A 25,121-nucleotide genomic window follows, 5' to 3' on the forward strand; every position below is an offset into this window, starting at 1 on the left:
GATCCTGGGGTGCGGCCCCCTCCCTACACAGGTGGGGAAACAGGCCCAGACACTGGTGTGCTTTCCCGGTCAGAGCTGTGCTGGAGGCACGTTTCCCCTGGGTGCACTCAGCAGGGAGCTGTGGGTTTGGGGTGGCCAGCCCCTCTTTCTGCCTCAGTCTCCCCATCTCTGCAGTAGTCAGATTGACTCTGCCTCCCATCCACCTCCCTGCCGTGCGGGCCAGGGAACCCCCAGGTCTGCCCATCCCTGCTCCCCGAGCCCTACTCCTCAGGCATCTCCTTTAAGCCCCCATCTGGCTCTGGGAGGAGGAGCCCTTTGAAGTTGGCTGGAGGCATTACTTTAATGGGGCCCTGGCCTAATGGGGAAGCGTCTTGTTTTGAAACACCCAGACTCCCTGGAGCCGCTGCCCAGGTTCCCTGGGGACGGGATGCCTCGGCGCCTCCCACTCAGGCCTGGGACAGGGGCTGGCACCCTGGGATCTCTCTGCCAGTCCGCTTTCTGGCAGGGGAGTGAGAGAAGAGAAAAACTGCCTTTTGGGGGCTGATGGCAAGTGAGGTTTTGCTGTGAGGGCTTTGTCTCAGGCACCCTGGTCCTCAGCTATGTTCCTGCCCCGCAAAGCCCACCTCTCTCTCTTCTGGGCTGGAGATGATGGAGTGGGAGTGACATCAGTTTCTCCGGCCCACCCCTCCTGTGTGGAGCCGGCTGGGGTGGCCCCACATAACGGCACTCCCTGGGTGCCAGCCTCTGGGTCAGGCCCCTGAGCCTTAGGTACCATCACACGTCCATCCTGCAAATGAGGAAACCGAGGCCCAGAGAGGTCAATTAATGTGCCTCAGGTCACCCAGCCTCTCTGATGTGGAGCTGGGGGTTCTTGCTCGTTTGGTCTCAGAGCTTGTGCCTCTCAACCACTAGGCTTTCCTGGGTTTACAATTGCTTGGCCTGAAGCTGGGCCCTCGCCCACCCTGGCATTTCTTCGCCTCGAGGGGCTTACGTGGCCCGCGTCTAGTCTCTCCCCTCCCCGCAGCAGGGCCTCGCAGGGACCCTGCACCCATCTTGTTTGTTGTAGCCCCAGCACCTCACCTGGTACCTGCTGTGGGCAGGAGCCTGGTGAGCACCCGTTGGATGGCAGCTCAGGGGCCTTGGGCTGGGGTAGAAACAGCACCGCAAGGTCAGCCCCCTTCCCCGTGAGAAGTTTCTGGATATTATAAGGAGTTTTCGTAGCCATTAGGTCATTTCACTGCCAGAACAGCCCGGGGAGCCAGGGAATGTGTTTGTTCCCATCGCTCAGGTGAGAATTGGGAGACCTGAGAGGCAGGTGACCCGCCAAAGCTCATGCAGACAGGACTAGCAACACCAGGCTCGGGGCCCAGGCTCCGCAGTCCAGGGCAGGCTGTTTTTGACTCAGTTTGTGAGTTTGGGGGGTGAGGGTCCCCGGTGTGCCAGGCGGTGTTGGGTCCTGAGAGCGGGGCAGCGTGTGGCCAGACACCGGCCTTGGGAGAGGCGGTGGCAGGCCAGGATTCCTGTGCTGTGGTGGGACGCGCAGGCTCTGAGTCCAGGTTGGGCAGCCCTTCTGGAGGAGGTGGCCGCTCAGCCTGGCTCTGCAGGACGTGTAGGAGTTTGCCAGGCGGAGGGAGCTGGGGCTGGAGAGGTAGGCAGCGCTCTTAGGCTGCCTGAGCCTGGAGACAGAAGGGTGGGGCTTGTTTGGGGAACTGAAAAAAGTCAAATCTCACAGCCACAAAGAGGGCCTCAGGAAGCACTGGAGGAGTGTGTTGGGCAGGGGTGAGTAGGACGGAGCTCATTGACCGTGGGATGGCAGACAGGTGAGGGGAGGCCTTGGGGAAGATCCCAGGGGAGGCTTGGGTTTGGGGGAGCATGTGGCTGCCGTGGACCTAGGCTCCATCACGGCGACTGCCTGTGCCCAGGGGAGGCTGGCTCTGGAAGACCAGTCTGTGAAGGGAAGGGGTGGGCTAGGAATGGGGGCACTTGGGCTCGGGGGAGAGCCATGGGGAGGGGTGCCTGAGCCCCTGTATTTGCGGCTCCGGAAGCCAGGCTGTGGTTTCAGGGGGTGTGAGGGAGGTCGGCTGGGGCTGCTTCCCTTGCAGAAGGGCTCTTCCGGGCTCCGGGCTAGGCCTTCACCAGGCAGCCCTCCCCCTTCTCCCCACTGATATGCCCCCTTGACCTCACACTGTTCTCAGGAAGCCTTGAGGAAGGGGGGTCTCGGCCCCTTGGATGAGGGCTGGGTTCTGTGGTGGGGGTCTCTGGGCAGTGGCTTCGGGAGCCGGACTCAGCAACAATGCCTCGCTGGGCTCCATGGGTGCAAGGGGAGGCCGTGAGCCCCGTAGGGCCTGCTGAGTTCTGTGTGGGGATGCCTCTCCATCTGCCTGTCCCGCTCACCTCTCTGCAGCGAACTTCTCTAGTCGCCTGAGCAAGGAGGGACCTCCAGGCCCTGAGGGCCTTTCCTGCCCTGGGAGGAATCAGGCCCAGAGAGGGCTTAGAGGCAGAGCTCTTTAGGTCTCTGTCCCCTGCACTGCTTTGCTTGCAGCAGGTGGGGAGACTGAGGCAGGGAGCACTTCGAAGCAAGGCATGGGAGAGGCAGGAAGCAGGACAGGAGGGTCTCTCCTGGTTGCTTAGTGTTCTCTTCCACTTTCTCTTCCCCAGGGCGGATTGTTTCTCCAGCTGAAGACTGCCTGAGCGCAGGGTCTCCTCCCGTCTTCCCCGCACCCTACCCTGAAGGTGAGACTCAGGGCTGGTCCCCGTGTGCCCGCCCATCCAACCCAGCCCAGGGTCAGGTGGTGGTGGAGGAGTTGGGCCCCAGCTTCAGGGAGCTCCCAGGCTGTCAGGAAAGGGGCAGACATGCTGTTCATGATGCTTCTTGGGGGAAGGTCCCTGAGTTGAGATGCTGGAGTCAGCATTTCCCAAAGAGGATTCATTAGAGATCTAATGAGAAAAGAGCCTCATGAACCAAGAAGACTGACAAGTGTTTACTCGTGTTTATTAATTCAGCAGCTTTGCTTTCTTACAGGACTTCTCAGAATCTTTAATTCGCTAATGTGTACAGCCTATCTTTGAAAGTGAAAGTGGTGGTTGCTCAGTCATGTCAGACTCTTTGGGACCCCATCGACTGTAGCCCACCGAGCTCCTCTGTTCATGGAATTCTCCAGGCAAGCATACTGGGATCGAAACTGGGTCTCCCACATTGCAAGCAGATTTTGGATCTTCCCTGGTGGCTCAGTTGGCAAAGAGTCTGCCTGCAATGTGGGAGACCCAAGTTTGATCCCTGGGTCGGGAAGATGCCCTGGAGAAGGGCATGGCAACCCACTCCAGTATTCCTGCCTGGGAAATCCCATGGGCAGAGGAGCCTGTTGGGCTACAGTCCATGGGATCGCAAGAGTCAGACATGACTGAGCAACTAAGTCTTGGATATCTTGAGAGAAAGAGGAAGAGAATGGTAAGGCCTGTGCTGCCTGTGACTAGAGACTGGGGTGTATGTGGCCCCGCATGTGCGGCTCCGTGTGCACGGCTGTGTGTGTGTGCTTTTCATGGCCTTGCGGTTGGACAGAGCACACATCAGGAGATGCCGCTGTGGGGTTCGGACGGAGCCTGGGCCTTGGAGTGGGCAGTTCTGAGTTCACATCCCAGCTAGGAGGCTTTGGACAAGTAGCTTGAGATCGCAGAGTTGGTTCCCCTGGCTGAAAGTAGAGTGCGAGCACCCGCAACCCACCGTGGGGGTAGGAGGCAAGGACTTCACCTGTTTGCAGCAGGTGCTCAGAGGCTGATGGGTCAAGGACGCCTGCGGGCTGGTTGCCTGCCCTCTGTCTCCCCGTCGGGTTCGGGGTGTGCAGAGCATGCCTTGAGGGAGGGGTATTGTGCTTTCTCTCCTCTCCGCAGCCCTAGAGGCCTTGGGGGTGAGGACCCGATGCTGCCTGGAGGCTCTCTCTGGCTCAGGCCCACCTTCCTTGACCCAGTGGACAGATGCTCTCTTGAGCCCAGCAAGGCACCGCTTAGAGAGTCAGCCTCTGCGAGGATGACCCTGCTCAAGCCTCAGAAAGCAGCCCAGAGGGGCTGGCGCTGCTCTGTCCACTCCAGAGGCCACGCCACTTCCGGAGAGAGCTCTCTGACCTCTTCAATGCTGACCTCTTCAGTGCTGTGGCCTGTGACCGCATCTGGGCTGCCTCTAGCCCTCGAGGCCCTTTCTGCCGCCCTAATAGAGCTGTCCTCTTGACTTGGGCATGCTGTGCCAGGTGCAGCCCCCACACTCTGCCTGCATCGCCTCCACTGAATCCCCTCAAAGTGCTGGGCGTTAGAACATTATTCCCCCATTTTTTTTTTTTTTTCAAATGAGGAAACTGCAGCTCAAAAAGGATAGGTAACTTTTTCAGGGTCGTGCAACTTAGATGTGACGAACCTGGGGTTCACTTTTCTGTTTTTCTTATTTTGTTTGTGTGTGTGTATTCTCAGTCGCTCAGTTGTATCCACTTCTTTGAAACTTCATGAAATGTACCAGCCAGGCTCCTCTGTCCATGGGATTTCCCAAGGAAGAATACTGGTGGGGGTGGCCATTTCCTATTCCAGGGGATCTTCCTGACCCAGGGATTGAACCTGCATCTCTCTGTCTTCTGCTTTGGCAGGTAGATTCTTTACCACTGAGCCACCTGGGAAGCTCTTTGATTTATACACTCTATTTATGTTTGGAAAATCACATGGACAGAGGAGCCTGGTAGGCAACACCCCATGGGGTCGCAAAGAGTCGGACACGACTGAGCGATTAACACATATATTTATGTTTGGGGTATTCACATACGTATTTATATATCTGTGTGCACACACATATACACCCACTCTGACATGCCAGGAACACGTCTATGTTAATATATTTAGAGTGTCACTTCAGTTATCAATCGCTTTATAGTGCCCTTTGAGTTTCTTCTTGATTTTTTACTTTATGTATTTATGAAAAACCTCTTTATTGAGGTATGAGTGACATACAAAAAGCTGTGCATTTTAATTGTGTACTACTTGATAAGTTTGGAGATATGTATACACCCATGAAACCATCACTACAGTCTTTGTTGTACGCCTGTCCCTCACAGCCCAAAGTTTCCTCCCTGCTTTTAATTTATCATTATTATTATTATGCTAAGAACACACAAAATCTACCATGTTGAAAATTAAGTATTCAGTGCAGTATTGTTAATGATAGGCACTATGTATATGATAGATCTTGTTTTTTTCTATTGAAAACTTTAAAAATTACACAAACTATATTATAACCATAGAAATAGAAACTGAAAATGAGAAAATTTGTTCACTCTGTTAAAGTAGCAATTTTGGTGTTTCTGTGTCCTGGTTCCGTCCTAATCCATTCCAGGCGTGACCTTCCCCATGTGGATTTTTCACAGGATACCCAGCCATAGTATGGCTCAAGCTGCTGTATCTTTTTGACAGCTGCATGGGATTCTACTCAGAGAAGGCAATGGCACCCCACTCCAGTACTCTTGCCTGGAAAATCCCATAGACGGAGGAGCCTGGTAGGCTGCAGTCCATGGGGTCGCTAAGAGTCGGACACAACTGAGAGACTTGACTTTCACTTTTCACTTTCACGCATTGGAGAAGGAAATGGCAACCCACTCCAGTGTTCTTGCCTGGAGAATCCCAGGGACAGGGGAGCCTGGTAGGCTGCCATCTATGGGGTTGCACAGAGTCGGACACGACTGAGGTGACTTAGCAGCAGCAGCAGCAACCAGACAATACCTTCTCCAGACTGATACACACATTGTTTTCAGTCTTTCGTACTTACAAATAATGCTGCAATGAGTAATCTTGTGTGTAACTCAAATTGCACACATGTTAAAGTGTTTGTAGGATAAATTACTTGCTGTAGGTTTGCCAGGTCAAAAGGTGTGTGTGTACGTTAGTGACTCAGTGAGGTATGACCAGAATGCCCACCCCAGAGGCTGTGCTGAATCTAAAGCCTGCCAGGGTGAGTGTCTGTTTCCCCCCAGTCTGGCCAACACAGATTTGTGAAATGCTTTGGTCTTTGCCAAGTAGATATATAAAAATGGTTTTCCACAGTATTTTTAATTTTCATTTCTGCTATTATGGGTGAAGCCAGTTTCTTTCCAAATGTTTGAGAGATTTGGATTGTCCTTCTGTGAACTTTCTATTCATACTCTCCTCCCATTTTTCTGTTAAGTTATTGTTCTTTTTGATTTGTAGGAACTCTTTACATATGAGGGAGATTAGCTCCTTGGAATAAAAATCACAAATGTCTCCATAATCTTCTGTTCATCTTTTGATTTTGCTTTTGATTGCTTTTACTATGTAGAAAAAATTTTTTAATTGTAATGAATTTATCAGTCTTTTCATTATGCTTTTAGGTTTCATGTTGGGTTAGAAAGGACTTAGTCACTGCAGCCTTATTTGAGAATTCTTTCATGGTTTCTTGCCCTTTGGAAATCATCCTAGTATAAATTATGATTCAAGCTTTCTCTCCCTCCTCTGGGTTTTGCTAACTTTTTAAACAGGCAACTAGCAGTGCGGGAGTTAAGACTTAAATCTAAATCTTTCTTGCCGTCTGCAGGACAGTGGCTGCTCTGGGTTAAACCCACCATTACCAGTGGACCCACTGGGTGGGTCATGGGAAGCCCAGTGTTCTGACTTCTTGGGCAGGACTAGCACCACAGGAGGTCTCTGAAGGCCAGCTGGACTTCCCCTTTCTGTTCTTCCTTGTCAAGGGGAAAGGGAACAGGAATGAAACATGGGCGTGAACGTGTTTTAGTCTAAAGGGGGAGCCTAGTAAAGGCAGGGCTTAAAGGAGTGAATCACTAATGGTGGAATTTCAGGCAAGAGTGCGGGGAAAATGTAGCTGTTCTTTCTGATATGAGAGCCTGGTTGAGCAGTCAGTCAATCAACACTGCTGCCTGAACACCCGCTGTGCGCAGGGCCCTTTGCACACCTAGGGGGAGCGGGTACTGAAGTCTCTGCCTTCTGAAAACTTGGGCCTGGAGCCGAGTCTGCTCCTGGCCTCTGGCCTGGGTGCTGGCACACAGAAGGTGTTGGTGCACATCTGCTGAAGCCCTGAGTGCAGATCTCTGTCAAGATGAGTGAATGAATAGATGGACTCTTTACAGGCGGTCCCTAACCCTTGTTAGAATTGGCGCAGGAGATGGCAGAGCAGATTTATTATCCCAGGCGGCTGGAACCCCGGGGGTGTTTGTGTTTCAGGGATTGACTAGGTCATGTCTAATCCGGAGGAGAAGCAGAAGGGCAGATTTCAGGAACAAAGAACAATTCCCTACCCCACCCCTAGGATTAGCCCTCTGGGGCCTGGTGACAGCACTTCTTGTTGGGCCTCTGAGATCTGACTTAAAGTACTTCCTTTGCAAGAGGGAGAACCATGGCCCAGATCGGGTAAGGGTTGCAGAGCATGTTGGCAGAGCCAGGGGGCTGGGACACAAGTGTCTGGACCCCAGGACTGAGTGGCCACCTGCGCTCCCTGGAGGCTGGGTTGGAGTCAGCCTGGGGGTCTTGGGGAGCAGGGCTGGCTGGGGACTTATGCTGTTGGGGGATTTTGGCTTCTGCCGCTGCCTGGTGGCACTGCAGGCTGTCCCTCGGAGGTGGGGAGGTCAGGGAGAGGGTTGTTAGGGACTCTGCCCCCTGTGCACCTCGGTCTCTCTTGTGGGGATTAATGGCTGGGCTTTCTCAGCTCTAGGAACTGAGTGCTTCTGGGCACATGTGCTGTATTGTCCTCGCAAACTTGGCCTGTTGGCCACGAGGACCCGTGCCTCACTCTCCCCCTACCTTGGCCATCAGCTTACTGGTGAGAACACAGGCGTGGAGCCTGAGAGCCTCTGCCACTCACATGGCCAAAGGCACAGAGCTGGGACTCGAACCCAGGCCTCCTCCCCGCCGGGCACAGATCACCTGGGGAAGGTGTGGCGTAGCAGGTGCTGCCTGTTCTGCGGGAGGCCTTTTTGCCTGGTCTCACCATCTTATGCCTTAGTGCCAACCCCTACGAAGCCGCCCTGCCTGCTTTCTCCAGCTTTCTGCCGGGCTCAGTTTGGCTCATCCGTTTGTCTGTCTCTCAAGCACCCGCCAGGGCCCAGCTGCAGGACATGGACTTAAATCCCACATCAGTTTGGTGAGGCAGAGTGGGGATGTTTGAGAGGCATCTTGGAAGAACTCGACAGGGACAAGTGCCGGGAGAAAAGGGTAGGCAGAGTGAGGCTGGGCTCCCGCACAAGCTATGGCTTGGAGAAGGTTCCCAGGTGCCTCTTTGTGCTAGGCCGGCAGAGCAGCTACTGGCTTCCCCTCTCAGAGCTCTGGGTCTCCTGAGGGAGGTGACATTAACGTGATCAGAAAGTCTGCCAGTCACCCGGCGCTACGCTGGGGGGCACTGGGCTGGGGGGCTCCTGCCTGCTGCAGTATGGTCACGTGGGCAGAGCGTGGGCGCAGGGACTGGCCCAAGAGGCCCAAGTGGGGCCTCTCCTCTCCTTAGGCTTGCCTGCCTGCCCCGCTTCACACCCCAAGGCCCCACTTCCCCTTTCTGGGGCCACCAGGCCCTGTGCAGCAACGGGGCCTGCTAGGGCAGGGCCAGAGGAAGCTGGGCTGGGTTCCTGCCAGTGCTGCTTGGGTGAGGAAGTGGGTATCCTGTCTGTGTCTGTGAAAGCTGGGGTGGGCTAGCACTCCCCTAGGGGTGTGGTAGGGCTGGGAGGGGGCTGCCAGATCAGGCAGTTCTGCTGGCGAAGGGTTTCCTGAGCACCCAGAGGGCCAGTTCCTGCAGTCATAATTTGAGGTCCTAGCACCCTCCTTCCAGGCTCTTCTAGCTGAGGAATGTGGACCCCTGCCCATCAGTATTTGACAGGAAGACCCCGGTCCTGTTTTGGTTGCAGGGAAGGGAGAAGACGGTGTGTGAGGGTAGCTCAGAGCGCTTCCTGGAGGAGGAGGCCCTCCTGGTCTTGCTGGCTATGAGGACGGTCCCTGGCATGGCTGCCTGATCTTGCCCCTGGAAGGCAGAGAGAGGTACTTTGACTGAGTCCACTTTGCCCCCAACCCTCTCTGGAGCCTTGCAAACAGGGAGGGCTGGAAGAGGTTGGCATGTGGAGATGTTCTGGGCTCTGCGGATGTTAGTACTGTGAGGGAGATGGGCAGGATCCTGGGTGGCCTGTATTCAAATCCCGGCTCTGTTTTACTAGCTGTGTGACCTCAGGCAAGTAACTGAAGGTCTCTGTGCTCAGTTCCCACATCCATAAAAGAGACACGGGAGTCTCACCTACAGGGCAGGCATGCGGATTCAGACAGCGCTGAGCACACAGTGAATGCCCAGTAGATTCTCTGATGGTCTTTCCCGCTCAGTCACAGGCCCTGGAGACGCAGGGAGCGCGGAGCCCACCGGGGCCGCTTGGGGGAGCAAGCTTGATTCCCCGGCTGTCAGTTTCTGCCTAAGCACATCCCTGGGCTCCCTAACTCCTCTTGCACAGGAGTCTCTGGAGGGTACTGGAGAAGATACAGGGAGCACCCTGCCTCTTGCAGCCTTGGGCCTCCTGCTGCTCCAGTCAGTCAGGGACCTGGTGGCCAAGGTATAAGACCTAGGTTGGGGTGCGGAGGGTTCCCCAGAGGAGGTCTCAGCCAGGACTGGTTGTGTCTCAGGGGCCTACTCCCACCTCTGAACCAACTTTTCTTGACTTGGATCCTCAAGGGGTCATGAGGGCTTTCCGGACACAGCACACTGGGGCAGGAGGCCTAGCACAGACCTTGGGACTCTTGGTTGCAAGTGCCGGAAGCTCACTCTGGCCTCAGCCGTGGGGGGGCATTGATTGTCCCTTGTGAGTCAACATCTTGGGGTTGCTTGAGCCTCTGACAGAGCTGGATCTGGGGGCCCCGGGGCTATATTCAGGGCTCTCTCTCCAGCTCTCCATGTGGGCTTCCTTGTCACATCTGTCACTGTGTGGCTCCCTTGGCTGCCGGCTCCAGGCCACTGGCAAAGAGAGCATCTTTCCCTCATGGGCCAGCAGAAGTCCCAACGAGGACTCTCACTGGGTCTGGTCCCACGTCCATCCCAGGTGGCACTAGTGGTAAAGAACCCACCTGCCAATGCAGGAGACGTAAGAGACGCAGGTTTGGTCCCTGGGTTGGGGAGATCCCTTGGAGGGGGGCATGGCAACCCACTCCAGTATTCATGCCTGGAGAATCCCATGGACAGAGCAGCCTGGAGCAGTCCATGGGGTCACACAGAGTCAGACATGACTGAAATGACTTAGTACGCATGCACACGCCATCCTTAAACCAGTCGCTGGGGCTTGGGAGAGACTGTGCTGATAAGCCAGACCTGGGTCATGTGTCCCCCAAACTAGGGGCTGGGGGAGCGGGAGAGGACCGTACCTAGCAGAAGCGGGAAAGCCTTCCCACTGGACCCTTGGGGAGTCCCCCTCCTTTTTGAGAAGGGGCCGCTCCCCCAACAGCGTTGCTGTGAGGTGGGAGGGACAGCGAGGGAAGCCTGGGACTCCAGCCCCTCCAGGTAACGGGGCCTCAAGGTCTCTGCACTGGATGTCCGTGGAGTTCACACAGGACCTGGGGGATGGGGGTGAGGGAGTGCGGAGGCGGGTGGGCTGGGCCTGGCTTGACCTAGGGTCAGACTTACAGCCAGAGCAGCGCCCGGTGCTGGAGAAACCGCCCTGAGAGGGGATGAACTTCCCGTCACAAGGCCTGTGAGCTGAGGTTGCAGAACGGCAGGAGTTCATCCAGGGGCTCAGAGGGGCCCCCGAGTTGCCAACTGAGCTGGCACTGGCAAAAGAAGGGCCTTGAAACCTGCCCCGACTGAGAGGCCTCTGGGTCTCATTTTGGGGAGAAGCTGGCCTGTGGAGCCCCTGGAGGAGGGCATGGCAACCCACTCCAGTATTCTTGCCTGGAGAATCCCATGGACAGAAGAGCCTGGCAGGCTACAGTCCATGGGGTCACAAAGAGTCGGACACAACTTAAGCGACTTAGCATGCATGCATGGCCTATGGAGATACCCATTGGTGCTGGCTTGTCTGTGGGAGGTAGTACCATAGCCCTTCCTCCCAGCCTGGCCTTGCACTGCTCTGTTTGTTCCAGAAGCTGGATGGCGTCCCTGGGTGGATCGAGTCCCCATGCCCATGCTGCCCATTGTCCGCCTTCTCGCCCGCCTGCCGTTGCCCAGGAGGTGGCCTAAATAGATCCCCAAGAGAAGTGTTTACCAGGCCTGAGTTTCCGAGGACTCTTTCAGCTAATCCCTCTCTCTCCCTGCCTGGCTCAGCCAGGCTTTGTGTGCCTGGAAGGGCAGGTTGGCATTGGGGGTGAAAGGCCCCATGGGGTGTGTGTGTGTGTGTGTATGTATGAGTACACACACATGTGGGTGGGGGTGCACTTGTGTGCATCGTGGCCACCCACAGTCTGTTCTGGGGCTGCGCCGGGGGGATGGAGCAGCGGTGGAGAGTTGCCTTGGCCCCTTGGAGTTTGGGTTTCTTAACCTGGCAGTCCTGGTGCCCTGGGGTTGGCACCCGGCCACAGAGACAGTCAGTGTTGTGAATAGTTTTGGCAACTGGTTCAGTCCTTGGGAGCTGCTGCTTCTGGAAGGAGCTCTGTAGGGAAGCCTTTCCCTGTTGACTGAAACCATGAGGCTGGGCCAAGGGGTCCTGGTTTGGGAGCTGGCAGACCCGGGCTTGAGTCCCAGCCCTTCTGCCCACCAGCTCCAGCTGTGTGATTTTAGGCAAGCCGCTCAACCTCCCTGGGTTCGGTTTCGCCTGCCAGGTTATGAGGGTGAGAGTGGGAATGTGCGTGCAGGCACCTGGTGTGGCGGTGTTAAGCTGTTTCAGGTGCCCTGGAGAGGGGGCTTCTCAGGGCAGGCCCCTCGTCTTGCTTTGTGACTCCTTCGGCACGGGGCTAGTTAGTACTCAAACATGCCTCTGCTGGAACAAAGACTAGTGAGTGTTGATTTAGAGGTGGCAAACGAGTGGGCTGTGCTACATGAATTTTAGAATTTTTTTTTACTGAACTGTACTTGATTTACAGTGTTGAGCCAACCTCTGTTGTACAGCAGAGTGACTCAATTATACACATATAGACATTCTTTTATAAAATATTCTTTTCTATTATGGTTTATCCCAGGAGATACAGCTCCCTGCGCTATCCAGTAGGACCTTGTTGTTTATTCATTCTAAATACGATAGTTTGTATCTAGTAACCCCAAACTCCCAGTCCCCTCCCCACCCACCCCCCCCCCCCCCCCCCGCGGCCTCCTGGGCAACCACAGGCGTGTTCTCCGTGTTCTGAGTCTGTTTGGTAGGTACGTTCGTTTGTGTCATATTTTAGATTCCACATGTGAGTGACATCATATGGCATTTGTCTTCCTCCGTCTGACTTCACTCAGTGTAATCATCTCTATCTCCAGTTGCGTCTGTGTTGCTGCAGATGACGTTATTCCATTCTTTTCCGTGGCTGAGTAGTATCCATCGTGTGTGTACAGCGTCTTCTTTATTCATCTGTTGATACATATGTAGGTTGTTTCCATGCTTTGGTTGTTTTGTTGTTTAGTCACTTTTGGCTATTGATACCACTCAAATTTTAAAAATTAGCTATCAACATTTGAAGACCGGTATTTCTTGTAGAAATCAGATTTGTAGCTTGTTCAGGCACTTTGAACACTTTGGCAGCCCTGGCTCAACCCCCTCAGGGTTGCCTGGGTTAAAGAGGTGGTTGCCAAGGCTTGTGGACACCTGCCTGGGCCCAGGAGGAACACAGGGGCCTGGACCTCTGGTAAAGAGCCCCTTCCTCTGCCTCCAAGTATGTGGTTTTTCTGTTTTGTACCCAGGATTTGAGGAACAGGAGCTCCCAGATGGAATGATGCCTCAGGTGGGTCCTGATTCAAGGTTGCCCTGGGTTACTCAAGGCAGCTGACGCTCACTGGGGGTCTTCACTTAGACGCTGAGATTCTGGGTGCCCTGCTGTTCTGTCTTTGGAGTCCCTGGACTGACGTTCCTTTGCGGCTTCCACCAGTGGCCATCTGCAGCCCTTGTGACTGCCCTGAGCCTTCCCGCGTCTGACTGCCTCCCTGCCCTCTGCCACCCGCCTTGTCCTGGCTCCTGTCCCTGAGGCAGGCCAGGATGATGTTGGGGGCCTGGACTCCCGGTCTGCTCCCTTGACCCAAGATTCCTGTTGAGAGCGTGGCAGCCGCCCCAGGCTCCAATGGCTGCATCTAGGGATTGCACATTTTTGGGTAACTTTCTCTCCCTGGAGACTGGGAGCCCTAGGGGAGAGAAAGCCAGCCTGGCACACGGGAGATACAGTGGGCCTGGTGTGCCATAGGCATGATTAGCAAGCCTTTTGGGGATAAACTAATGAGTAAATACATGAATGGTGCTGGAGAAAGAGGGAGGCCCTCTGGGCTGAGCGTTGCAAGCCTGGGGTCTGCTCTCAGTGTCACTAAGGGTCCACTGTGTTCTTCTCTGAGGTTCAGTTTTCTTTTCTACGAAGTGGAACTTGCTAGCTTGTCAAACGGTCCTTTTAGAAAAATTCAATCTTAGGTGGAAACTTAATATTAATGCAAGGGGGATGCTCTGAGTGAAGCTGGTGTTCGGGTCTAAGACTCACTGAAAAGCTCCAGTAACCGAGTGAGTGAGGTCTTCACACAAGAACCGCTGGAGCAGAAGAAATCCTGCAGACAGACTTCACGCGTGTGGCCACCTGACCCAGGACAAACGTGGCTCCACTGACACTTTTGAGGGAAGAATGTGGCTTCACTTAAGGCCAGTGGAGTAATCAGATGCCCATTCAGAAAAAGGAGCTTGGCCCCCCCCCCCGTCATACTGTACCCCAAAATTCCGTGAGATGGAACAGAGGCCTACATGTGGTCAAACTGCGAGAGCAGTGCTCTCCAGGAGGAGTTTCTGGATGATAGAGGGGCTCCAGATCTGCACTGGCCTACGTGATAACCGGTGGTATGACTGAGGGACTGACTTTTGTTTAACTTTAAAAATGTTTATGTAATCATCATGCAATTGTGTTGTTGTTCTTAGTCGTTCAGTTGTGTTTGACTCTTTGTAACCCGTGGACTATAGCCCCCCAGGCTCCTCTGTCCACGGGGATTCTCCAGGCAAGAATATTGGAGTGGGTTGCCATCCCCTCCTCTCATGCTATTATTATGCTCAAAAAATTAAGTGTAATTTACTAGCCTAGTCCCACCTTCAGTTCACATGTATTTATTTGGGCGCTGCGTCTTCCTTGCTGCATGGGCTCTCTCTAGCTGCGACGAGCAGAAGCTACTCTCCAGTTGCAGTGCGCAGGCTTCTCATCGCAGTGGCTCCTCTTGCTGTGGAGCAGGGGCTCTAGGGCTCTCAGGCTCAGTAGTTGTGGTGCTTGGGCTTAGTTGCTCTGTGGCATGTGGGATATTCCCAGACTAGGCATCGAACCCGTGACCCCTGCCTTGGCGGGGGGATTCTTAACCACTGGACCACTAGGGAAGTCCCAGTTCCCATTTAGATTTCACCACTTGTTTCAAAACAACTTTTTGTAGTTGCGCATTTTTTAAAAATTTTATTCATTTGGCTGTGTCAGGTTTTAGCTGCAGCACATGGGATCTTGTTCCCTGACCAGGGAACACACCTGGACCCCTGCACTGGGAGTGTGCAGTCTTGGCCCCTGGGCCACCAGGGGAGTCCCTGTAGTTGGAGTGTTTTTAAAATCAAGGTCTAGATAATGTCCACAATATTGGGTTTGTAAGACTTTTGGGTTTCTTTGGTGGCTTAATCAGTAAAGAATCTGCCTTCAGGGTAAGCAGGTTTAATCCCTGGGTTGGGAAGATTCCCTGGAAAAGGGAATGGCAACCCACTCCAGTATTCTTGCCTGGAGAATTCCGTGGACAGAAGAGCCTGGCAGGTCCACGGGGTCACAAAGTGTCAGACATGACTGAGCAAGTAACACCTTTTTTTGTTTTTTGTAAGATTTTAAAATTTATTTTATCGTGTAACATCCCCACTTTCTCTTATGTCACTGACTGGTTAATAGTGGGCTATTTGTCCTGTAGATCAGTAGTTTTCAAAGTATGCACCAGCAGCTTCAACATCTCCTGGGAACATGTAAGAAATGCCCATTTCTTCTCAGACCCCATCTAGTCCTGCTGAAACAGCACTGGGACTGCAGCCCAGCAATGTGTGTTTTAGCACATCCTCCGGGATCTCACCTGGGTACCACTGCTGTTGTGACTACCCCGCTTCATAGATTTGGCTGATTGCGACCTCCTGTTGCCATTTACCTTCTCCAGTTGGCCTCTATATGGGACTGAATTTTTCATTTCATTAAAAAAATTTTTAATTTATTTAATTTTCACTGCATCGGGTCTTCGTTGCTGCACGTGGGCTTTCTCTAGTTGGGGCGAGGGGATTACTCTTCGTTGCAGTATGTGGGCTTCTCATTGCAGAGCACGGGCTCTAGATGCACCACGTCAGTAGCTGCAGTGCCTGGGCTCAGCAGTTGTGTCTCTCGGGCTCTAGAGCACAGGCTCAGTGCAGGCTCAGCAGTTGTGTCTCCCGGGCTCTAGAGCACAAGCTCAGTGGCTGCGGTGCCTGGGCTCAGCAGTTATGTCTCCAGGGCTCCAGAGCACAGGCTCAGTGGCTGCGGTGCCTGGGCTCAGCAGTTGTGTCTCTAGGGCTCCAGAGCACAGGCTCAGTGTGGGCTCAGCAGTTGTGTCTCCCGGGCTGTAGAGCACAGGCTCAGTGGCTGCGGTGCCTGGGCTCAGCAGTTGTGATTCCAGGGCTCCAGAGCACAGGCTCAGTGTGGGCTCAGCAGTTGTGTCTCCCGGGCTGTAGAGCACAGGCTCAGTGGCTGCAGTGCCTGGGCTCAGCAGTTGTGTCTCCAGGGCTCCAGAGCACAGGCTCAGTAGCTACGGTGCCTGGGCTCAGCAATTGTGTCTCCTCGGGCTCTAGAGCACAGGCTCAGTGGCTGTGGTGCCTGGGCTCAGCAGTTGTGTCTCTAGGGCTCCAGAGCACAGGCTCAGTGTGGGCTCAGCAGTTGTGTCTCCCGGGCTGTAGAGCACAGGCTCAGTGGCTGCGGTGCCTGGGCTCAGCAGTTGTGTCTCCAGGGCTCCAGAGCACAGGCTCAGTAGCTACGGTGCCTGGGCTGAGCAATTGTGTCTCCTCGGGCTCTAGAGCACAGGCTCAGTGGCTGTGGTGCCTGGGCTCAGCAGTTATGACTCCAGGGCTCCAGAGCACAGGCTCAGTAGCTGCGGTGCCTGGGCTCAGCAGCTGTGACTCCAGGGCCACAGAGCACAGGCTCAGTGGTTGTGGTTCATGGGCTTGGCTGCTCCATGGCGCATGGAAACTTCCCAGACCAAGGACTGAACCTGAGTCCCCTGCATTGGCAGGTGGATTCTTTACCAGTGGACCACCACGGAAGTCCTAATTTCACTTTTAATCAACTTAAATTTAATTTTTGACAGTGATGTGTGGCTAGTGGCTACTGTGTTGGACAGTGCAGTTTTAAGAAATACAGGAAACTAGCTTTATGACCTTGGGGTGGGCCAGGCTTTAAACAAGACCTGAAAGTTAGGTTTGGGCTAAGGTTGGTAGTCACACCTGGGTGTGAGTCCTGACCTCGCTCTCCCCCGATGCCCAGCCTTCCCAGTCCAGGTCAAATCTCGGTCTTCTTGTGTCTCTGCAGAGCTGAGGACCCCGAGTGGCCATTCACTTGGACCTGAATGCAGAGGCGGATGCTGGCCGTGCAGTAGCCAGGCTTGGCAGCAGGAGCAGTGCGGGCCCTGTGTACCCATGGAGCTGCCAGCCAAGGGGGTACCTTCCCAGCCCCACCTGCCAGGCTGGGAGAGGCCAGAGGCCTAGGTGCGCAGCCGTGGGTGTTGGCAGACAAATGCTCCCCAGGCCGTGGGGTTTCCTGCGTGGACCACTGGGTGTGCCAAGGTGGAGGATGCCAGCCAAGGGGCGCTACTTCCTCAACGAGGGCGAGGAGGGCCCCGACCAGGATGCGCTCTACGAGAAGTACCGCCTCACCAGCCAGCACGGGCCACTCCTGCTCATGCTCCTGTTGGTGGCCATCGCTGCCTGCACCACGCTCATCGTCATCACCTTCAGCTATGGGGTGAGTGGGGGCAGCCCGTGGCTGCTGGGGCTTCCCTGGGGTCCAGGTCTCAGCTCTGATGCTCTGTACTTGTGAGGCCTTGGGCATGTCATTATCTTCTTTAAGCCTGAGTTTCTGCATCTGTAAAGTGTTATGGAGCATATTTAGGCTGGGTTCAGTTCAGTTCAGTCACTCAGTCATGTCCAACTCTTTGTGACCCCATGAACTGCAGCCCACCAGGCCTCCCTGTCCATCACCAGCTTCTGGAGTTTACCCAAACCCATGTCCATTGAGTCGATGATGCCATCCAACCATCTCATCCTCTGTCGTCCCCTTCTCCTCCCGCTCTCAATCTTTCCCAGTATCAGGGTCTTTTCAAATGAGTCAGCCAAATTAAATGAGTCAAATGAGTCAGCCATATCAGGTGGCCAAAGTACTGGAGTTTCAGCTTCAACGTCAGTCCTTCCAATGAACACCCAGGACTGATCTCCTTTAGGATGGACTGATTGGATCTCCTTGCAGTCCAAGGGGCTCTCAAGAGTCTTCTGCAACACCACAGTTCAAAAGCATCAATTCTTTGGCACTCAGATTTCTTTATAGTCCAACTCTCAGATCCATACATGACTACTGGAAAAACCATAGCCTTGACTAGATGACTAGACAAAGTAATGTCTCTGCTTTTTAATATGCTGTCTAGGCTGGTCATAACTTTCCTTCCAAGGAGTAAGTATCTTTTAATTTCATGGCTGCAATCATCATATGCAGTGATTTAGGCTGGAGGAAGACACATTTTTAAAAATTTTTAGGTCTGGGGTGGTTTTAGATGGTACATTAATTTGAGCAAATAAATGGCCATCACTTTTCTCCACAGTGGACTTTGATTCTGCTGAAGGTCTAGGTCAGGGAGGGCCGGTGTGTCCCTGCTCCCACTTCTGGTACCAAGGCAGACCTCATGAATCAATCCCAGCACTTGTGCTCAGGGAGCCTGGCCATGGTCTCAGAGTCCTTCTCAGCACAACTGTCCAGGTGGACACCACAGCCATGACCTGTGTGTGGCTGTTAAGCACTTGAAATAGGGCTAATATGTCTAAATAACTGAATTCTCTATTTTGTTTCATTTTTATTTATTTTTGTGCTTTGGTTGTGGCATGTGGGATCTTAGTGCCCCAACCAGGGATTGAACCTGCACTCCCTGCAGTGGAAGTGCAGTCTTAGCCACTGGACAACCAGGGAGGTCCCTTAAATTTACTTTTTTTTTAAAATTTACTTTTAAATTAGTGGAAATTTAATTTTGAATAGCCACAAATGACTAGTGGTTGCTGTATAGGACAGTAAGGTTCTAGGAGAAAACATCAAAGACTACAGGGTATTAACAGAGCAGTCTGAATAAGGTAAGGTGGCCAGCGCCCAGTAGGTGCTCCATCAGTGCTGTCTGTGTCTCTGTGCCTGTAAACTCAGGGACGTTTGGTCACTTGGCAGCTGGTTACGGAGTACCGCTGTGGGCCTGCCCCCAGATCAGTCTCTGTGCTCATCTTGCTTAGGGGCCCCTGGGGGAACCAGGTGCCGGCCCGCTGTGCATGGTCTGCCCTGTTACCCTCCTCCCCGCAGGGTGCACGTCTGCGCCTCTCCTTCACACCTCCCCTGTCTCGGATGCCCCTGGTCACCATTTCTCCCTAAAGAGCCTTTCCTCTTTTAAGAGTTAGGAGCGGTGGCCCCTCCCCCCGAGGCTGTCCTCAGCTTTGCTTCTGTGTGCTTATACCTGTGACCTGCAGGTGTGCACAGAGGCCCTGGGGCCCCTGCGAGGGTCGCTGTGGGGAAGGGAGTGGGGAGTGAGACCATCCCAGGGCCGGGCCGGGGAGGGTGCTTAGGGCAACTGGGGAAAGGTGGTGGTACAGGCAGCCCCAGCCGAGGCAAGGGTGCCAAGCCTGAGGGGACACAGAGCCTGATGTGTAGAGGGAGGAAGGGCACCGCCCACGAGGAGGGAGCCGCTGGTGACCTTTCCTGGAGGAAGTGACACCCTGCTGGATAGCCGTGGCATTTCTGTGCGTGTCTGCCCCACCCAGGACCCCTCCAGACACCGGGCCGTCCTGGGGACGGCGTTCTTCACGCTCGCCATGTTTGTGCTCCTCTACGCTCTGGTGTACGTTGAGTGCCTCGACCGGCGGGGGCTCAGGATTTCCGCGCTGCTCATCTGGGCCTGCCTTGTGACGCTGGGCTACGTGTTGGTGTTTGATTTCGACTCGCCGAGGAAGGACACCTGTGTCTTGGGGCAGGTGAGAGGGTGGGGGACCCTGGTGCCCATGGGGGTTGGGTGCGCTCGGCAGCTCCTGCACTCCCTGGGCCTCAGGTCCGTCTTGGAGGCTGATCAGTATTGTGTGTACCGGCCACAGGCCCTCCCCTCTTTCTGGGCTGTGGTTCTGTGACTGAGAATGGGCCCTGGGCTGGTCTTGTTCTCTCCGCTTTGCACTGATGAAGTGGGGGTGAGATGGGAGGAGGGTCCACCTGAATGTCTAGCCATGGCATTTCTGGAAATGATACATCCCCAATCAAAGAGGCAAAGAGGCCCGAACTGGCTCAGGTGGCAGGAAAGGCCCGGGGTCAGTCTGGGGTTTCAGCAGGCTGGCCAGATCCTGTTTCCTTCCAGCTCTGCTTTCCTGTCAGGCCATCCCCAGCTCAGCACACAGATGGCTGCAGCGCCTCCAGGCTGCTGTCCACCAGCCTGCCCCGGCCGGCTGAAAGAAGGAGCCCTTTCTCAGCCAGCTTGAGTCACACTGGCTGGCCTGGGTCATGTGCCTAGCTTGGATGGTCATTGTCATCAGGGGTTGGCCCCAATCTGACCATCGGGGCTGGGGTCATGGAAGCCATGCATGGAAGCGTGGGGATGGGCAGTGCTCCCCGAAGGGTGCAAGCAGGCAGGCCAGCTCTGAGAGTGGATGGGGTGGGTGGGCCCGCACCGCTGGATGGGGCAGGTGAACGGACCCTGCCCAGCCTTCCAGTGGTTACCATTTTTTCAGAGGAAGAGCTGGGGGCAGCCGGCACCAGGCAAGGGCTCCCTGGCCCCCAAGCGCAGTGGAGGCTCAGGCTGGGTAGGTTCAGCCTTGGCCCCAGACCCTGAATCAGCTTGTAGGACATGATGCTGGCTGGGTAGATTTTTGACTTTTTCCTGTTCTCGCATGTGTCTGCTGCTGCTTCTCACCACACAAGGTGGGGGAAGGGGCCAGCCTGAGAGCAGAGGGCACCAGGGTCCTGGATGGGCCGCTGATGACTCAGCGTTCAGGCTTCTGGGGCCCCACTAGCCGGGCGCAGCTGGGCAGGGGTGGCGGGGCAGCCACGTCATGACATGCTGTGTGCAGGTGCCCTTCTTCCTGTTCGTGGTCTTCGTGGTGTACACGCTGCTGCCCTTCAGCATGTGGGGCGCCGTCACGGCCGGACTCGTCTCCAGCATCTCCCACCTCCTGGTGCTCGCAATGCACCAGGAAGACTTCACCAGCCCTGTGGGGCTGAAGGTGAGGGGCGCGGGGCCGGCTAAGCCCCGGGGGAGCTGTGCTTCGGGCTGAGGGCAGCTGAGGCTGGTGTGGGCGAGTTGGAGGCCTTGGAGACAGAGGTTGGCTGACAGGTGGACTCCAGGCCAGGCTTTATCCCAGTTGGCAGGTGCCCCGCCCTGCAGTCTTTGCTTTGCCGGCCTGGGGTACCCCAGGGTTCAGCCTCTCCCTCCAGCCCTGACCTTCGGGGTCCTTCCTGGGTCCAGTGCACTCTGCTGGGTGAGACCCTGTTCAGAGGTTTCCCCTGCTCGTGTTGGAGCCCCACTGGACAGGTTCAACACCCTGTCCTGCCTTCATGTTGAGGGATTATGAACGGTCAGTGTGGATGGTCAGTTGTGTGTTTGGTCTGGGAGGCGAGGGCCAGAGCTCTGGGCAGCCAACCAGGTGCCGTGCCTTCCATGGCTGTCCTTGGTGCCCCACTGGGCTCTGTGAGGAGACATGCTCCTGCCTCGGTTTTAGCCGCTCTGGGTCCTAAGCCCTCCATGCTAGGGGGTGCCTGGAGGATGCAGACACAGGCTTGAGTCCCGTCCTGCGGTCACAGCGACTCACTTCCTCAGTTTCCCTGCCTGCACCCCCTTGGAGGCCAGGGACTGGGGAGAGGGTACCAGCACCAGCCCGCCAAGGGGACCGGTGTCCTGGGGGCATGGGCCAGGCCTGATGCTGAGCCTGCTGTGGCCCACCTGCAGCTGCTGGCCACTGCGGTGGTCTTCGTGTGCGGGAACCTCACAGGCGCCTTCCACAAGCACCACATGCAGGACGCCTCCCACGACCTCTTCACCTACACAGTGAAGTGCATCCAGATTCGGCGTAAGCTGCGCATCGAGAAGCGCCAGCAGGTGGGGACCCGCCGCCCCCTGGAGCCGCCGCCCCTCGTCCCCCTGCCATCTCCCAGGCCCCATGCCCTGTGTCCTTTCTCTGATGATAAGTGTGTACACAGGGCGCCTGACCGGACACCTGTGCCGGCATCCCCTGGGGGGCTGCTGGGCCACGGGAGGTGTGTGCCCGCGGGTTGGTGCAGGACGTGCACCAGCTGCTGGGGGGGAGCACAGGGTGCGGAGAGGACGGGGGCCTGACGCCGCCCCGCCCATGCCCGCATGCCAGGAGAACCTGCTGCTGTCTGTGCTGCCTGCCCACATCTCCATGGGCATGAAGCTGGCCATCATCGAGCGGCTCAAGGAGCGCGGGGACCGCCGTTACCTGCCCGACAACAACTTCCACAACCTCTACGTCAAGAGGCACCAGAATGTCAGGTGGGTGGCCAGCGGCCCCGTGTGCCCCAGTGTCTCCTGGGAAGCCCCCTACCCTCCTACCTGGGGGCCCAGGAGACTCCCCCAGACTGGGGAGAGGTAAATCCAGGCCCCAGACCTCAGTCTCCCTGCTTGCTCCCCCAGAGAGTGAGGTTGGATTACATGAGTACTGGAGGAAATCCTCTTCCTGCTAAAATGGTCAAACTGTGCACGGTCGTGACTGCAGGGAAGGAAAGGGTCATTTGCAGGTGATTCTCCACAGGGCACAGGATCCCCCCAAAAGGAGGCGAAGTCCCCCCCCGCCCCAGGTGACTTAGTGGCCCCCCAGTCGTGACACTGATTTTGACAGACTTGAAGGGCCTGCAGAATCTTACTCGATGGCGCTGCCCTGAGTGAAGTGTAGATGCGGGTGCCGTGAGCTCCACTCCGGCCCTCTGCCTGTAGCTCAGCCTTACCCCTGAGGCTGCCCATGGCTGCTGTCTGGGCTGCAGATGGTCCAGAACCACAGTCTCGGGAGCCGGGAGATCTGGTGCCAAATGCAGCTCTGGCTTCCCAGCGCATCTGCACCTCCCTGGGCCTCAGTTTGCTCATCCGCAGAATGGGGGTTCTACAGGGGCAGTGTGAAGATGAGAGGTGTGAGGGCACTGGGTGTGGAGCTCGCCTGGAGGGAGCATCCAGCCACTTCTTTGTTGTTGTTCAGTCGCTCAGTCGTGTCTGACTCTTTGAGACTCCATGGACTGCAGTACTCCAGGCTTACCTGTCCTTCACTATCTTCCGGAGCTTGTGCAAACTCACGTCCATTGAGTCAGCAATGCCGTCCAACCATCTCATCCTCTGTCATCCCCTTCTCCTCCTGCCCTCAGTCTTTCCCAGCATCAGGGTCTTTTCCAATGAGTCAGCTCTTTGCATCAGGTGACCAAAGTACTGAAGCTTCAGCTTCAGCATCAGTCCTTCCAATGACTATTTAGTGTCGATTTCCTTTAGGACTGACTAGTTTAATCTCCTTGCTCTCCAAGGGACTCTCAAGAGTTGTTGCATCTTACCAAGGCTTTAGTTCCGACATCTGGTGAAATCAGGTGTGGGGAGGTTGAGAAGTTCCCAGGGGCCCAAGAATCCACCCATGAGAGTATAGTTGAGTCATCTATGGTAAGGGCTCTAAAGGGGCCAGGGGTTCCAGAGGGCCTTGCAGACTGGGGCTTGCTCCATTTGGCTCTGGTGTAAAGCTTCTGGAACTTTAATTTGTCTTTATGAGCAGGAGCTTCTCTCCCATCCCTGTGGAGGTGGAGGGCTTGCAGGGGTGACTGAGTGCAGGGCTGGCAGATATTCGGGGGTTTTGGTCCTGACCCTTCTCCCACCCCACCCCCAGCATCCTCTACGCTGACATCGTGGGCTTCACGCGACTGGCCAGTGACTGCTCCCCCAAAGAGCTGGTGGTGGTGCTGAATGAGCTCTTCGGCAAGTTTGACCAGATCGCCAAGGTGAGCGTGCTGCTTCCGTTCTTCCAGTAGCAAAGTCAGGAACACCTCCTGCTGCACCTACGGGGTGTCCTGTGTCCAGTGCTGTTTGGAGACAGACACAGGGAGGCCTGGGTTGGATTTCAGCATCCAGTCAGCAAATGCTTCCCCACGGTTGGAGTGGAGGCTGAGCCAGGACCCTGTCCAGAGTGTGTCAATGCATGCTGGGGAAGGCACTGGGCTTCCTGAGCTCAGAGGAAGGCTGCCTGGGGGGCAGGTGGCTCTGTTCTCACTACACGAGGTTGGTAGCCTCTGCCACACTTGGGAGCCTCACTGGGGAATGCCAGGCCTTACCCAGAATCTGCCTTTTGACAGTATTCCGGGTGAAGAGCCTGCACATTAAAGTCTAAGAGGAAGGGGAACAGTGTTATGGGCAGAGGGAACCAAATGTGCAAAAGCCTAGAGTAGAAAGAGAGCTCTGTGTGCCCACATGTGGAAAGCGGCTCCGTGTCAGTGGGACAGAGTGTGTTCATGGGGGCTCATGGTCACAGGGTCAGACATGCAGGGACTTGACAACTGAGGTGAGGAGTGGGCCTTGACTGGAGGACCCCTGAGGACCCTTAGCAGGTGCCAAACCTGGAGAGTGTTGGGCAAGGGGAGTCTCCAGGATATAGACAAGGCAGGAGGGGTCTGAAGACTGAACAGGGCTGAGCCGGGACCTCACTGTTTTGTCTTCACACACACAGCTCCCGGTGTGTGTGTCTGGGCAAGAGGGGTTGTGAAGGAGCCTCAGTTCTTCATTAATTTAGCACATGGTCTAAGATCAGCTGAGGGTCAGCCCTGGGCTCACATGGGGCCTCAGGCTGCCCTCAAGTAGCTCCCAGTCTGCATGTTGCCTGGTTGGAAGAGGGGCACAGAGGGTGGGACTGGGGAGTGCCTCGCCCAGCCTCAGGTGGTCAGGAAGGCTTCCTGGAAGTGGTGGCCACTGAGTAGAGACTCAAGTGTAAGATTTAGGGCAGTGGCTCTCCATTCTGGCCACTTGTTTGAATCACCTGGAAAGTTTAAATGAAACACCAATACCCATGCCCACACCCTTGGGAGTTTTTAAGAGCCTCCTGGGTGACTCCATGGGCAGAGAATCAGTGGTTTAGAGTTTGATGGGAGGCAAGTTCTGGCCCCACACTAGGAAGAGCTGCTCATTCTTGGGAGAGACTGCCTCACCAGGAGTGGGCAGCGGGTTCCATCTCGGAGGATGAGCTTCCCATCACAGGAGGTAATCAAGCTACAGTTGGACACCACTGGCCAGGGGTGCTCTGGAGAACTGTTTCCCTGGGTCCTGTTGAATGAATGACTCTGAGGTCCTGTCTAGCTGGAAGCCTTTCTTCAGGAGCTTCCTTCTTTCATGATTTTCCCTGAACCAGCAGGTGGGGTTTCCCAGAGGTTGGAGGCCATAGCTGGCTCTTTCCCTGCCAGAAAGCCAAGGCCTTGCCCTTGGCTTCTTGGGCACAGTCTGCCCTCCGTGGCAGGCCCATGAGGGAGCCCCACTGTACAGATGAGAAGAGGGAGGCCGTGGCAGGGGCCAGTCTTCAGGCCAGAGCGTCCAGTCCCTGGGCAAATGCAGCAGGCAGGGCTGGCTCCAGCCTCTTGTCCCCAAGCCACCAGATCCCAGAACGGTAACCTCCTGGCGAGAGACAGGGCCTGCTCCCAGGGGTTTCTGCGTTGCCTCTGGGCTCAGCCACTTCCGCCCCCAGCGCACTGACCCAGCTCCTCCAGTGCTAAATGTCAGAGGCAGTGGG

At 55.5% G+C, this 25,121-nt stretch overlaps 1 protein-coding gene across 12 annotated transcripts in view; it reads left to right on the forward strand.

Moving 5' to 3' along the window:
* Positions 1-25,121, forward strand: part of ADCY7 (adenylate cyclase 7) — a 64,722-nt gene that overhangs the window by 18,962 nt on the left and 20,639 nt on the right. For 6 of the 12 annotated variants that reach the window (NM_174230.2, XM_010814407.4, XM_005218443.5 and 3 more), the window contains 7 exon segments: positions 2,659-2,733; positions 16,672-17,103; positions 19,146-19,355; positions 20,436-20,588; positions 21,311-21,460; positions 21,726-21,874; positions 23,238-23,349. In NM_174230.2, the coding sequence (NP_776655.1) occupies positions 16,876-17,103; positions 19,146-19,355; positions 20,436-20,588; positions 21,311-21,460; positions 21,726-21,874; positions 23,238-23,349 (1,002 nt within the window). In that variant the 5' untranslated portion in view covers positions 2,659-2,733; positions 16,672-16,875. 12 annotated transcript variants of the gene reach the window in all.

Source organism: Bos taurus, chromosome 18, assembly GCF_002263795.3.
Source record: "Bos taurus isolate L1 Dominette 01449 registration number 42190680 breed Hereford chromosome 18, ARS-UCD2.0, whole genome shotgun sequence".
Taxonomy (NCBI): Eukaryota; Metazoa; Chordata; class Mammalia; order Artiodactyla; family Bovidae; genus Bos; species Bos taurus.